At 38.3% G+C, this 16268-nt stretch overlaps 1 protein-coding gene across 5 annotated transcripts in view; it reads right to left on the reverse strand.

Annotated features, from left to right (window-relative positions):
• Positions 1–16268, reverse strand: part of LOC140338730 (EH domain-binding protein 1-like protein 1) — a 149596-nt gene that overhangs the window by 31730 nt on the left and 101598 nt on the right. For 2 of the 5 annotated variants that reach the window (XM_072423054.1, XM_072423058.1), the window contains exons 6-9: positions 10055–10194; positions 6641–6676; positions 6262–6321; positions 5864–6116 (exon numbers count right to left, since the gene is read on the reverse strand). In XM_072423054.1, the coding sequence (XP_072279155.1) occupies positions 5864–6116; positions 6262–6321; positions 6641–6676; positions 10055–10194 (489 nt within the window). The remainder of the gene's footprint in view (positions 1–5863; positions 6117–6261; positions 6322–6640; positions 6677–10054; positions 10195–16268) is intronic. The other 3 variants (XM_072423056.1, XM_072423057.1, XM_072423055.1) reach the window with 3 other exon arrangements.

A 16268-nucleotide genomic window follows, 5' to 3' on the forward strand; every position in this document is an offset into this window, starting at 1 on the left:
ACCTGTAAGTTCCTGCGGCGCCCCCCACTAAACCATCCTGCAGTGTCCTGTGCATGTCTGCCTCATCAACTCTGCATTGTGCCTCTTGCTATTTCCTGACCTGACCTATGCCGGGACTCTGACTATGCCTGCTTGCTGCCTGACCTGGCCTGTGCCTGGATCCTGACTATGCTTGTTTGCTGCCCGCCCTGACCCGTGCCTGGAATCTAACTCTTTTGGTCTCCACACCGAGGCCGCTACTGCTCTACTCCTCAGGTAGTTTGATCCCAAGGGTCACAACCTGGTGTCCACCAGCAGCAAAGAGCCCAGTGGCATCCAGGGCCCCGGAACGGTGCCCTGGTGAAGACCTAGTGTCACAGACCCCCTGCCTTGGGTGATCCTGTGCTACCTACCTGTGGAGACCCTGACAGATGGCCAACAGACAGCATGAAACCTTTTACAGGACTGACAAGTTAGAGGTGGACAGACAGATTGACATCAGCATACAGATGGTACTGTAAACCAAAGGAGGATATGAGTTTGCCAACTGAGGGGGTATACAAGGAGAAGAGAACAGGTCCAGGGACTGACCCTTGGGGAACACCAACAGGGAAAAGAGTAGAAAAGGAGAAGGAGTTCCTGATTTGGATTAGACTGGGGTGACACAAGTGTCAAAAGCAGAGGAAAAATCTAGGGGGAAAAAACAGTTGCCCGGTGACTTAGCTCTGATCGAAGCCATTGTCCACCTTAGTAAGGACTGATTCAATGCAATGGGCAGCTCAACAGCCAGACTGAAGTGGATCAAGAAGAAACTTGGTGTTCAGATAGTCATTGAGTATTTTATAAACAAGTGCTTAAAAAGTATGAAAATATAAGGGAGAAGGGTGATAGGATGGTAGCTAGAAAGTAGAGAGGGGTCTAGTGAGGGTTTCTCTAGTATAGGGAGAAAAATTTCATATTTAGTGGCTGAGGGGAAGATATCAGTGGATAGGTTGAATAGTTCAGTTAGTGTGGGGCCAGGGTGGGGGAGAGGGTACAGAGTAGATCAGACGGGATAGGGTCAGGTGGACAGGTAGTAGATGGAGATGAGAGAAGATAGGAAACTTTACAAAAGTAACAGGGCTGAGAGAGGTTAGTGATGATTTACAGATAGAAAGGGTGGATATGGTTGGAGTGGCACAGTGAGTAAAGACATCATGTTTGATTTAGTCACTACTATCTTCAAAGTAAGTGGCTGTGTCTTGGACAGAGAAGATAGTTATAGGGGGAGCAGGTAGGGGGGTTTAGGAGGCAGTCTATTGTTGAAAACAGGCTGTCTGTGTTGGAAGCTTGAGAGTATATGACCGTAGAGAAATAATTGTGCTTGGCAATAGTGAGTGCACTGATAGGGTGTTGTAGTCTAGCTTTTTACTCCATGAAGTCATTATTGAGGCCAGATTTCCTCCACCTGCGCTCTGCTGCATCAGTGGTCTTTGGTAGATATCTAGTGTAACGGTTGTGCCAAAGTCGGGGTTAGCAAAATGAGGGTAGCTGAAGGTGGCAGGGATTACTTACTCCAGAGCCAAAGATCCAGAGAATAGGTTGAGGTTAAGATTACAGGTATCTCTCTGCCAGGTAATAGGACCAGCAGAATGAGTATGGGGGGAATGAAACATTTGTAACAGACAACGGTGTATCAAAGGATCATATGAAACAATGTGGTAAACAGCATGTGAGCATGTATTATTTGTTGTCGTGAGACTTACACCGAGTACACCGAGTTCCAGGTGTAGGGTTGTATGAAACAGAGTCAGAAAGGTTGCTTGGTGAACAGGCAGTTCAGGATAATAGCAGCATATGTTGTGTTGGAGTCCAGGTGGTTTCTTAACCCCCCTAGCGGTAATCCCAAGTGTGACTCGGGGTGGGAAAACTATGCAAAAAGTGGTAACCCCAAAACACACTTGGGGTAACTTTAGGGGTCCCCCTTACCTTAGCCCCGCGCTCCAGCGGCGATTAGACGATCCCGCTGTGATGCCGGGGCACCTCTCCGTCGGGAGGCATGGCAGGGCGGGAAATTTAAAAGCAGAGAACAGAGAAATCTGCTTTTAAACACCACCTGGGTCCCCGCCACCCCGCTGCTCACATCTGCAGTTAGATGTGATGGATTTCTGCATGGTGCATCGCATCTAACTGCAGATGCGATCACCAATAGTAAATTCCAGGGGTGATACCAGCGGCGATTTCCCTCTGGCATCACCCCCGGAATCTACTGCAGCTGCTTGCATCACCCGGAGATCAGCCTCCGGGTGATGCGAACAGGAGAGTGAGCAGGGCGGAGACATCCCCACCGCATCATCTGGCAAGATGTGTGACATCTTCCGGGTGATGCAATGGATTGTGGGGGTGGGAAATTTAAAAGCAGATTACATACATTTACAATACAATACATTTTATTGCACCAAGCATCATTGCCCAGTGTCCTGATTTACATTTTGCCCACTATTAGCCTTGACCTTGATCTGACCTTTTGATGAGTTATAAATCACTTCCTGAATGTATCATTTCATCACTCTGTCTTTGACCTTGATGTTCCTGACTGATTGCTGGAGACCGCATGGCATCCAAACCACATCTCGCCGGCACAAGCGCTGTTTTGGAGGAATTTGAAAGCAGCGATAGCGATTTGGAGTCCCTTGTGGAATTGACTGATAGTTATTCACCAAGAAAATTGTCATCGGACAGTGAAAGTGAACTGAGCGACGATTCTGAACCTATGCGCACATGGTGTTCTATTGACCTTGATGCGGACCAGGCAGCACCGCCAAGATTTCCATTTACCCACGCACCATGTGACGACCCCCTGGCATACCTGAAGTTGTTTTTGACCGATGAAGTTATCGAAAAAATTGTTCCAGAGAGAAACAGGTAAGCCGCTCCTGTGTTTGCTAACTTTTTGAAATTTTTTGCTAATTTTTTATTGCCAACATGTGTGCTGCTCTGTGCTAACTTTTTAAAAGTTTTTTTATGCCAATGTGTATGCTGCTCTGTGTTTGCTAACATATTACTTGCAACCTTCGCACTATAAAAGAACATATCCTAAAATACATTTTTTATTTTGTTTTACGCAGGTACGCTGGACAACAACAAGGTGCTGCACACCTGAGGTTTGCAAGAAGCAGAAAGTGGGAATCTGTGACCAAGGATGACATTTGGCTATTTTTGGGCTTGGTGATCCTGCAGGGAGTTGTGGGCAAACCCATGCAGAAGTGGTACTGGTCCAAGAACAAAAGGATTGCCATTCTTTGGCACAGTCATGCCAGAATACCACTTTTCCCTCATCATGTTTGACTCTATTCTATGTATACTGTTACATTTGTAATTGTACTCTTGCATGATTACATTATCACATGTATGCAGGGATGTATGTACTTCCTGTACTTGCAGAAATCACTTCCCAGGGTTACAATTTGCATTCTACCAAGTGCTAAAACGCTTGTAGAATCGCGATAAAACGCGGTAAAACGCGGATAAACGCGGCATAGACGTTTTTCAGCTTTTTCCAGCTTTTAAAAAAAAAGTTTTAAAACGTTAAAATAAGTGCATAAAAACGCTTATAAATGCAGTAGGAACGTTTACATGCCTTTTTACAAAACGTCCATGTAGACCCAGCCTAAAAGTACCATTTCTGTGTGCAGATGACACCAAACTATGTAATGGAATTAGGTCCATACAGGACATCCATAATCTACAGACCTGGATGTACTGTTTGATTGGGCAGGCAAGTGGCAAATGACATTTAATATAGATAAATGTAAAGTTATGCACTTCAGGGCTAAAAACATGCATGCTTCATACTGTCTAGGGGAAATACATTTGGGGAAGTCAGAAATGGAAAAGGATCTGGGGGTTATGGCAGATCATAGACTTAATAACAGCATGCACTGCCAAGCTGCAATATCTAAAGCTAGTAAAGTATTTTCTTGTAATAAAAGAGGAATAGACTGCAAAGATGGAGACATAATCCTGCTCCTGTACAAAGCATTGGTCAGACCACATCTGGAATATGCAGTCCAGTTTTGGGCACCAGTTCACATAAAGGACATTGTGGAATTGGAGAGAGTGCAAAGAAGAGCAACTAAACTAATAAAAAGAAAGGAGGAGCTAAGTTATGAGGAGAGATTAGCTGAACTGAATCTATTCTCCCTTGATAAGGGAGATAAATATATAAATGGTCCATAATGAGAATTGTCTTCCCTGGGATATGTTTATTTCCCTAGTGGTTGAACTTGATGGACTAATGTCTCTTTTCAACCTAACCTACTATGTAAATATGTAACTATGATCTAGCAATTTTTATAATTCTGCTGGACACTTATTGATTTGGCAAATCTTCACCATTGCTTCAGATAATGATAAAAAAAACTACTTTGACCAGGCTTATCTGTTAGATAAAAGTATTTGTCTCACACTTTAATGATTATCCCACACATAAAGGCTTTCAAAGCATTAAGATAAGCTAATGGCTGCAGCAGCAGTAAGCTTGTTTTAGTTTACACCAACAACCTTTTTGCTATAAAATAGGAGACATTTGAGCAGATGTAACACCATCTGATCCTTCTTACATCAGACCATAGTGGACCCACTTGTTAGCCCCCATTTAACAGAAATAAAGTCAACTAAAAAAAATATTAAACAATTAAAATGTAATAAAAGAAATTAAAAATATAGAAAGAACATTCAAATACACACCACCATTCTACACACACTTACAAACACAAATGCATACACGTTTGTGAGCAACAACTTTGCAACACATATTTGCAACACATATTTGCTGCGCATGCCATTGTGCAAAAAAAAAAAAATTAGGACCAGAGTTTCATTAACTGTAAACTGATGAACTAATAAGACATAAGTATTGCCAATGGACAAACAAAAGTACTATAACTTTTTCCCGTTTTACAGGTCCATACAATATTGACACTTGACATGTTTAAAACATGTTTATGTTTTAAGAAATAAAGTGAGGGATTAAAATGTGTATTTGTACTGAAAATGTGGGTTTGATAAATGGTAGTGCAAGTAATATGCGACACAGAAGTTTGCAATTAGTATAATTTCATTCTACAGGGTCTTTGCATTTTTTGGGAATAATCTTCTGGCCTAAAGTGTGCATTTTAGTATGTACTCCCAGAAAACAAAATACTCCAGTAGCTAAAGGTTAAAGAAACTTGGCAACAATAAATAAGGATGGCAACAAAAAGTGTGTCAAATGTAGAACATTATGTCCTCAAACACAATGACAACCATGCTTTTTCATACTGATCTGTGTATATACAGTACAGGAGGGAGAATAACTGACAGCGAAGCTTTTTAAATCTCACTGTAATAGTAAAACAAGAGAACTGCTTTAACCCCCTCAAAAGGAAAAAAAAGCATTACACAGATATGTGCTGCACCCGGCTTTTGACATACTTGTCAACTTTGTCATGGAGTGCAGAGAGTGAGAGGGACTTGATCGTAGTGGGCTCCTTGTCTGTTCTGATGACAAATATATGTGAAAACTAAGTCTCACTGCTGTGTAACTTCATGCAACCCTCAGAATAGGGGGGCCCCAGCCCAAAGATGCAGGAAATTATTTGGTCCCAAACGCCCCTTGTGTTTCTCTGCAGTTCTTATGTGACAAGTTGTATGCATAAGGGAAGTCTGAGAAAAAACAACTTTTGCGCCAGTTGGTTGCCCTAAAAATCCAAGGTGTGCCTGGGGCTGTAGCAGGGAGTAATGTAGAAGTGGATGTTTTGACTGCTGGAGGTGGTTCCAAAAATAGATATTTCTAAATAACTAAAGGACTTGAGAAGTAGATAGGATATTATAATAAAATAATAATATTTACCAAGTGACTTACCTCTGATTGTGGCTTGGGGCAGTTTCATTTCCATGAGCGGGCTCCAAAGGCTTTTTTAACAGTTGATTCACATTATGATTATCATGATGGATGTTCTGTTCAGCAGGTGCAAATTTAATGCTCTCCTTTTTGGCTGCAGGAAAAAAATGCTTGTGAGATTTAGATCTACTGTTAATTGGTGGAGGAAAAGGAGGAACGGGTGGGGTAGCAGTGAAAGAAGATCTTGACGATACTTGAGAAGAAAGAGCTTTTTCTGAAAAGAAGAAAAATGGAGACAGGAAGAGTGGAAGAAATTTAGAATTTCATGACCAAGGTTAAGAAAATGACTAATCTACAGAAACCACACTCTTTGATAAAAAGATGGGGTAATATAAAAAATTCTAATATGGAAGACCTACTTGTGGAAATGAAAGCTTCATCTTCTTCCTCAGCAAGTGTGTTCAGCTCCCTTGTAGGTTCTATATCAGGTGAACAAGTAAGACATTTAAAAGTTGCATTGTACCATACATAGACACGGTACATACAGAAAGACAAATAGTGTAGGATACAACTAAGGTCTATCTTCCACTTGTTTTAAAGCAAACTTCAGACTCCAGGTTTAATTTTCAAGAATTTCAAAACACAGAGGCTAAAACACATAATGAAGCCAAGTTAAAGCAACAGTGCTGGGAATCTACAGGAATGCATTTTAGAGGTTTCAAAAATACATCTTTGAAGCAGTGATTGAACCAAGTGGAAACTAGACCTAAGTTATAAGATGAGAGAAACAATGATTACCTGACAAGTAGTTAGAATATACACTTTTAAAATAACCTGAAGAAGAGATCATGAAAAGAGAAAATGTAAACAGAAAGCAGGTGAGACAAACAAGATACAAGAAATGATGCATAAGTTCCGTTGTCAGGTCAGTTAGCGGAGTTCTGAATAATTGCTGTAGACTGTGCAATCCTTGCAGGAGATAGGCCTTGTGTTGTTGCAGACCACACTGACTGCATCTTTGGGAGTTAAAGTGTCAATTGAGCTAAACTATCTTGTTTAAGGAGCAACTGAAATCATACATCAACAACAAGGTCACTGTAATTTTTGATTTTTGCATACAATAGAGCCGGTTTGTCTAACACACAGCCCACAGTTTAGAATCTGGCCCAGCAAACACATTGGCTCATGGCTCTTTCTATGAGCTCTTTCAATGGCATCTGTAAAAAACACAAAACAAAACAAAAGACACAGCTGACACCAGATATTTTCACTAGCACTGTCTGTCACCCCTGTGACAGAGAAACTTCAGACCTGGTATCAGTAAGGGCACCCACTAACATACGGAGTCTTGTTTTTCTTCTCCCTTGAGGTTGTGTGATAGGCCACATGACTGCAAAGTAAATAGTAAAATCTTACTTCTGGTTGGTTTCAATGCTGAAAAGAAATCTTTACAGGAAATAGGTTGGCAACCTTGGTCCCACATACTGTAAACTAGCTCATCATGGTTCCCTACAGCCTTCCACAGTGCCCCCAAATTGAGCCAGTGTCAATGTCCCTAACCTGCAACAGTTACCACCAACATCATTGCTCCTCATTCCTATATGTTGCACATCAGTTCCCCCTGGTGCCCACCAGACACTCACAGGGCACCCCAGAACCCCAAATGCTCCTGGCCTTCTGCAAAGTTCTGTAGCTTCTAGTAGTTTGGCTTGTAACAACAATTAGAACAGATATTTTTTAAATAGTAATAAAAGGGAAGCTCCATTATTTCATATGCAATATCTTTGTATTATACTGGATACCTCTGTGTAAATCTCTATTAGGAAAATGTATTTAAACCCAGTCTCTATACTAATAAAGTGTCAAAAAAGTAACTAATGAACTTCACAAGCACTCAAAGAACAACACATTAATTAACCATGAAAATAAATGAAGTGCAGAGACTTCCACTCATGTCTTATTGGTAGTGGGTGAGGCCTATCACATGACCTACCCACTTAACAACAAACAGCAACCCTGTTCTAATTACCCTTTATGCCTACTGAGATCTGTTGCTCACTCCATGAGTGAAGAAACTAATTTGGGCATGCAACTATATGAAAGGCCAATGCTTTGTTTACAAGTTATATCCATAATGCATATAACTTTATCATAATTACATCATTATTAGAACATCGTATCAAGTCTTAAGACTATATTGTTTGCAGTCTTTTTATTATTTCCTAATGTTATACATTATTGGACACGGTAATTTATGAATGGTACTAGTGCACTATAGCTCTTATGGATTTATTTCTGCAGTTCATTTGATATCAGAAAAAAACTCAACCTCAATAGTGACTTATATTTTGTGGGCATTGTTGAAAAGACAAAACTGATACTGTGACATACTGAAGTGAATTTTAAGATCTTGTGTATTGTACCTTAGTACATATTTAAAACAATATAATATTTTTACCAACAATCAAACATTTTATTATGTTTGTATAGCGTATGTTAGTTCCCACAAGGTAATTATGAGGAGGTGAACGAGTGGGATGGTGAAGACAAAACCTGTTAAAGTTGCTATGAACGTCATTACCTGTTTTTATTAAGAAAGGAAAAAGGTACATTTTTTAATTGTTTGGGGGATACTCTGCGTGGTGCCAATCCATTTTGCCCTTGGATGGACAGGATATGTACCCACTTAGAGAATTATTTAAAAACAATCTCTCCCCTTTACTTTCATTGCAGTCGTTTGAAGCTCGTCGTTCATGGATCCGCCAGGAAAGATCTATGAATGATGTTGGATGGCCACTGTGCACATGTCAGATTCTCATCGCATACTAGCCCGTGTGCATGTAGCCTTAGTTACTTCATTAAGTGAAGCGCCCATAGACTGAAAAAAAGTGTAACATTTTGCAGATTCACAGGAGGCTGGCTAACTTGGAACTATTGTAGGCACATTTAAGGTCACAGCCTTTGGGTTCAAAGTACCAAAAGTGGGTATGTGTCTTGGTATTATTCAGTGACAGAAAAGGATGAAATTGATAAGCGTGATTAACTATGATTTAGCCTATGAGAAGTTTTGGAGGCATCTTTTGGCCTTGAAAAGATGATGGCAACCCTAGAGAAAAAAGATTGAGTAGTTTGTTTATTTTGGCAAAATTATTATCCCTGGAAGTGAGGTTCTAAACACAAAATAAAGGGGACAATTATATTACTGTGCTGAGACAGACTTGCCTTTGCATTTGGGGCTATAGAACTCAGAAACAGTGAAATCAAGTTTTTGAATCAGATTAAAAATTTTGAAATTGCTTAAAAGCCTTAAGTATAGGTAAAGACATTTTGTTAGTTTTGAATGAAGTAGGGAAGGGTTGCACCCTCTGTTGTAGACATGTGTCCCTACTGGGGAAATTATTCCCTTTATTTGTCCTGGTACTCACTATCACTAAGGCTATGTACACATGTCAAATTATTGTTGCTGAAAGTTATGTGCAGAACAATGTCAATGTGCAGGTTTTATCAGGGGCTTCACCATAATGCCCTAATACACCAATGAGTAGCTGGGGGAGGAGCAGGGGACTCTGGTAACCATCCTTATGCCTAGTAGGCATCCTGTTGTATGAACACTGAAAATAAGTTTGCATCCATTTGCAATTTCACAATTTGTACATATATGAACTGCAAAATTAGGGACACGACTAATGGCATTCTATATATTGTGCATTTGAAGAATTAAGAGCAACATGGGCAGAGTGAAAAAAGGGGCAGTGGTGCTAGGTAGGGGAGGGGGGATGGTGATAAGGGATGGGGGGAACCAACTTCTTTATTAACTCCAGCACAACCAAACTGTAATAGAACTTCACAAAAAAAAAACACAAATGGGTCAGACTGGGGCGCAAGTGATGGCTGACAGGCAGTATAAATTTTATTTCTGGGATGGGTTAAGAGGTATGTGATATTTGCAAACAGATGGAATTGAAGGCCAAATAGGGATATACATATGGAAGCATATGGAAGAAGAAAGTTTGGACGGTAGCTACAGAGTAGGGAGGAATCCATTGACCATTAATCCATTTCTTTAGTATCAGAAAGACAAACAAGTTGAACAGTTCAAGGGGCTAGGGATGAGGACTGGGCACAGATGAAAGTGTATCCTCCCCAGCCTTGGAGAGCTTCAATAAATCAGGCACAAAGAATTACCATAGGCATTTTATAGTCAATATTTACCTCGTGGGGCAATTCCTAATAAACTGCGATTCTGTCTGTGTGATTTCTCCTCCTCTTCTTCCTCATTGAAGTCATCCATGTCTGCAATGTCTGAAGGTTTGAGACTCAGGAGACTGGCAACACTCTGCATATCTTCATCACTGGTATGTAAACACAAATGATTTAACGTAAATGCTAAGTACTGCACAAGACAAAACAAAGGCTACGGAGTCTACACTGACTTTAATTTTAAATGCTTAAAAATCTTTTTAGGCATATAAAAAGATGTTTTAATCCAAGGTATGTGGCAGAGCAGATTTGAAATATAACAAACAAACAAATACAAAGGCCCAAAAAGGGTAAAAAAAAGTGCAAAATTCCCCACTCATGTCAATAAGGGACACTTATTGCATTTGTAGGCATTTTCCGGGGTTTTTAAGTATTTGGGAGGAGTTTTTGTGTGTTTTAAAACTTTCCAAATGCTGAAGGATGCAGTTTTCTTTAGAGCTTTACAGCCCGTAAGAAAACAGTCTGATGTGGAATGCCCCATTGGCATGAATAGTCATTTCATGTTATTCATGTTTCATGTTTAAACGTGTTTGTTTAAAAACTCAAGTTGAAATTTACCAATTGCAGATTTGTGAAGGAACAGAACTTCTAGTTAAAAAAAACCCTCTGTTCTCAAGCAGATAAGCAGTGCTCAGAGGACTATAAAACATACCTCACGTAGCAGCTGTACCCCAGTAACATCAACAATGATTTAATTTCAGTTCTCCAAATATACTACTAACATCAAATCACAGTTATGTAATACAAATACGTAATTATATTGGAAAAAATTATCTCAAAAGCACTGACACAATTTACTTTGCTCTCAAAGCATCCAAAGTATACTCCTTTCATATTTACAAGTCTAAAAGGTTTTGGTTCTTTGCCTAAATCACAGAGATCAAGCAATGTTTCTAGGCAATCTGCATACCTTACTATTAAATTTTTCTCAAAATTATTTTATTTAGTCAAAGCAGTTGGTGGGTGTGTACAATTTAAACGAAAGATGAAACCATGGCTCATGATTTACATGCTAATCAAAAGTAACATTTGATTGCAGATAAAGGAGTTAAAGTTCCCTGCATGACAGAATTTCTAAAGATAAATCTTTATGCACCCATTATGTTTTATTGGTACTAAGGCTGGGTCTACACAGACAGTTTTAAAAAAGCAAGTAAACGTTCCTACAGCATTTATATACGTTTTTATGCACTTTTATAGGCGTTTAAGGCTTGCCTTTAAACCCCCCTGGCGGTATCCCCGGGTGTGGCTCGGGGTGAATTTTATATACTAAAAGCGGTAACCTCGAGCCACACTAGGGGTAGCGTAAAAAAAAATCCTGGGGGCGGAGCTGGAAGAGCAGCTGCGTTTAACTACGGCTCCCTGAGCTCAGCTTGTTTTCATCCACTGGCATCTCGCTGATCTATTCGGAAGGTGGGGACCCCTGCAGGGAGCAAATAAGCTGCGTGAGAGCTCTATACGAGCGTCTCACACGCAGTACAAAAATCCCGGAGTCGGCGCTGGATGTTTTGGCTGCATGGTTTATGGCGGCCATATCAGGTCTACAATCATACACGCTGTTCAGCTCTGCATAAAGGCACTTTTTTTTTAATCCTATAACGCCGACAGCAGGCGTTTGTTGGTCATAAAAGAAAAAGAGAATTGAATTTACATGGAGATATTCAGGGCTACCTTTATGTAAAGGCTATTTATTATTCACAGGCAATGTATTTTTCTTTTGGAAAACAGGCAATATATGCTTGGAGTGCTGTTTGTGATGAAATTCTGTCTTTTTATTCTTTTTTCACTATATGTCTTTTAAATTGTATTGGACAGATTAAGGACCACTGGTTAGTATGGCCATGGTCAATATTTGGGATATCTTTTTCTGCTAGTTGTCTTGCATCTTTAAAACTTGTATGGCACCTAGGGGGTATGATGCTATATTACCATCCAAAAAAGAAAATTCCCTTTTAAAGTTGATTTCTTGGAATGTAGCAGGCTTGAACAACCCTTAAAAACATAAAAAGGTGTTACTACATTTGAAAAAGCAATGTCCAAATGTAGTGTTTTTGCAGGAGACACATTGGAAGGAGGGTCAGGATCCATTGTTTAAAGCCCCATGAATAGGTGAAGTGATCTACACCATTTTTAAAACCAAAACGAGAGGTGTGGCACTCATGTTTAATAAAAATCTGCCTTATAAAATTATCTCTACAGAATTAGACAATGCTAGTAGATATTTTTTTGTAATAGTGGAGATTGTGGGCACCAGGTATACTTTTGGTTCCATATATGCTCCCAACAATAATTCTTCAACTTTTATTAATCTCCATTGGGATACCCCAATTTTGATGTGGCGTACTATAAATGCTGTTATGAGAGGATATATTATGTCTTTTGTAGCAAAATGTAATCGTGAATACTATCAACAATATAATACTCTCCAGGATCAGGTTGTGCAACGATATAAAGATTATCTTCAATTTAATAATAGAGAGAGCAAGATATCTTGGCAGGAAGCAGTAGCTCAATTGAATTTGCATGTTGATACTAGAGTAAAAACTCAAGCTTAATATACCAAGCATGAATTTTATAGATGGGGGAATAAAATAGGCACATTGTTGTCAAGGTTAGTTAACCCTTTGGGCTCTAAGTGCTATATTCTAAGAGTAAAAGACCCATTTTCTAATACATTTCCTACATCTCATCAAGATGTTTTAACCTCCCAACCGCTAACCCCGTACTTTTCCGTGCAAAAAATATTTGCAACTATCGATAACCCCGTACTTTTCCGACTATAATAAAATCTCACTTACCTGGTCCCGCTGTGCTCATCCAGCGTCGGGTCCGTGTTCCAGCGTCGAGACAAGGATGTCCTCTCTCTCCAATCTTATTTAACTTAGCATTGGATCCTCTTCTTCAGCTCTTAGAGGATTTATCTGAGTTAAAAGGTATATCAGTGGAATCATGTACTTTTAAAATCACTGCCTTTGCCGATGATTTGTTGTTATGTATTTCTAATCCGCAAGACAGTTTAGCAACTATCTTGAATCTAATTACCCAGTATGGGGCTATTTCAGGTTATGTTAATAACCTGGATAAATCCAAGGCGTTGTACCTTTCAAGGTTTGTCAGACCTGTATGGAGTAAAGAATATCCTTTTATCTTGTGTAGGGGGAAAATACAATATCTAGGAGTACAAATTACTAAAAACCCCTATAAACTGTATTCTCAGAATATAGAGTTTATCTTTCGAACTTTTCCTGAACAAATGCGTAACTGGTCTAAGCTTATGCTCTCATATCTGGGAAGGATAAGTTTAATAAAAATAATTATTTTTCCACGGCTTCTTTATATTCCCCAATCTTTACCCATAGTAATTAAAAAATGGATCTTAGAGCCTTTAACAAGTTTAATATATATATAGAGGTAAGTGTGCTAGATTAAGTTTATCAGTACTGCAACAACAAATGAGGAATGGAGGAGTATATTTTCCGGATATAGAATCATATAATGCCGCTTCCATTTTGAGATATATTAAAGATTGGATAAATGATAGTAACGTGTATGCCGATTCCACATTACATCAACAATTTGTACCTCAAAATAATTTAAAGTATTGACTACATATGCATAAAGAATTATTAACCGAGAAAGTAATATCAAATCCGATACAGTTTTCTTGCTGGATAATATGGCATAGGATTAGGGGTAAACATCTTTTGAATAGTCATTCTTCTCTCTTTCTACCATACTGGGGTAATTTAGATCTTCAACATTTAGCTAATTTTTCTTTATTACAGAAGTGGCCAACTTGACTGGTAGGTCACTGGTAGATAGAAATATCCAAAGACCTCTTCAAAACAGTGGTAACTGAATTTCCTTTTTTGAGAACAGCACTATATGTCTTCCTGCAACTACAGTCTTATACTTTAAGAGTATTGAAATCTCTTTCGTTAAGGGACAGGATAAAACCCTTGGATACTTTATTGCTCAAGAGGAATCCTTTTAGAAAAGTGATAACAGAAAAATGAATATGGATTATTCTATTAGGAAAACTGGTTTGGCTAAATGGTCTGAACACTTTCCTAATAAAACAACAGATGATATTTTAACAGCATTGTCCAAGGCATGGTCGGTACTCCCTTCAGCAACGTATAGGGAAATGACACTTAAAATCTATCATGGAGTATATATTTCCCCACAAAGAGCCTATTTGATGGGCTATACTCCAACTTCTAATTGTCCCAAATGTTCGCAAGATCAAGCGGGTTTATACCATGTTTTTTGGAATTGTCATAAAAAAAAGAGATTTTGGCAGGAGGTAGCATATTTTATTACTTCTTATCTGGTTATTTATGTTCCTTTAACTCCAGAATGGGCCTTTTTAGACATCTATGATTTGCAGGGTGCAAGAATCACAAGGGGAAGCAGAAATGTATTGGCTATCCTCTCTTTGGTGGCCAAAAAGACTTAATTGCACAAATGGTTAGACCCAAACCCACCAACTTTAAAGCTTTTTAAAGAAAAATTGTATTATGTCTTTTAAATGGCCTGGATTGAGGCATCCTTGGATAAGAAATCTAGCGTAGCAAAGTTTTTGAAATTTTGGAGACTTATATAGACACCCAATCATTTGCAATCAAGAGACAGCTCAAACAATCCTTTGAATATACCTCTTGGTATGCATTGAGAGTGTTAGATAATGATCCCCCTGTGAATTTGGAGGAAGTTTGATAGAAGTTGTGGTTTATATAGATTATGATATATAAATCCATGCTATCAAAGTTGCTTATTCAATGTAATTAGTCCATGTCATTTTTTTTAATTTTTTGCATATTTTATACAAGTGGTTGCTTTGATTGTGAAGATGTTAATGTTGAGAAAGGGCAGAGGGGAGGGGAAGGGGAAAGAGGGGGAAAAAGGAAGAGGGAAAGATATTAGCTATAACTAATTTTCTTGACACTAATAATGATTATATAATACGTAATATTGGGTTAATATAGAAAAAAGGCTTTATATTTTCACCACACATTGAGTGATTGGAATAGAAAGGTTTCTTCCAAAAATGAATATAATTAATGAGATAATTGGGATATCTCATATATCTAAACCTTGGGTTACTATGTCATTGGGCTCTGTAAAACTCTTTTGTTCTAATGTTTTTCTACACCACTTTACCTTCTAAATTTTACCTTGACTCATTCCACTATATAAATGAAAGTTGCCATATATTAGCACAAGGTATATAGGAAATAAATAAATAATATTTATTTATGTAACTATTTGTATTAAGAAGTTTTATGTTTTTGCCTATTATGGTCTGACGTTTTTTGTATATATGTTTGTTGCTTTGAATTCTCAATAAAAATAAAAAAAAATAAAAAAATCCTAACTGCTCCCCACAATCCAGCGGCGTCCTCCAGCTATCCCCAGCCGGCTTCTACATCGCATCCTTGGCTTGATCGTTGTGATGTGTGAAGGATTGGTACACGGTGAGGCGTGGCCTGGCGGAAAATTTAAAAGCAGATTACATTGTAATCTGCTTTAAGAATAATATTCATATTGATAAAGTTATAAAAACAATTAAACAATAACTAAATAAATTATAAAATAATTAAATAAATTATAAAAAATAATTGCTAAAGTTATAAAAAAAAAAAATCAAAATTTATTCCAAACACCAAAAGTTTATCTACTATTCTAACCTTGTTTGGACAAAGTTAAATTTAAAAAAAAAATATTTTAATAAAATTATTAAATTGAATAGATTGTATTATATTATTTCATTATTTTTTATAATTATAATTATTAATTATTAATTATATTATAATTTATGATTCAAACGTTATCATACCCGGGAGTTATTCCTAAGAATTACAGGCCTACAATATTAAACAACAAATTTCTATGCAAGACAATATACCGCTTTTGACATAAAAATACTCATATAATTAGCCCACCAGGGAGGTTAAACCGCTGGAATACGTCTATGTTGCGCTTTCCCCCATTTACAGTAGAAGTGCTTGAAACGTAAATGCTAAAAAACACAGGAAAATGCCCCCAAATGAAATCAATGGACTTGTTTACCCACTTTTTCCTGAGTTAACCAAGTGTTTTAATTTTTAAAATGTTGCAAGGAGCGTTATAGATAATGCTCAAAAATGTGCCTCAAGGAAATGTT

Source organism: Pyxicephalus adspersus, chromosome 9 (genome assembly GCF_032062135.1).
Source record: "Pyxicephalus adspersus chromosome 9, UCB_Pads_2.0, whole genome shotgun sequence".
Lineage (NCBI taxonomy): Eukaryota > Metazoa > Chordata > Amphibia > Anura > Pyxicephalidae > Pyxicephalus > Pyxicephalus adspersus.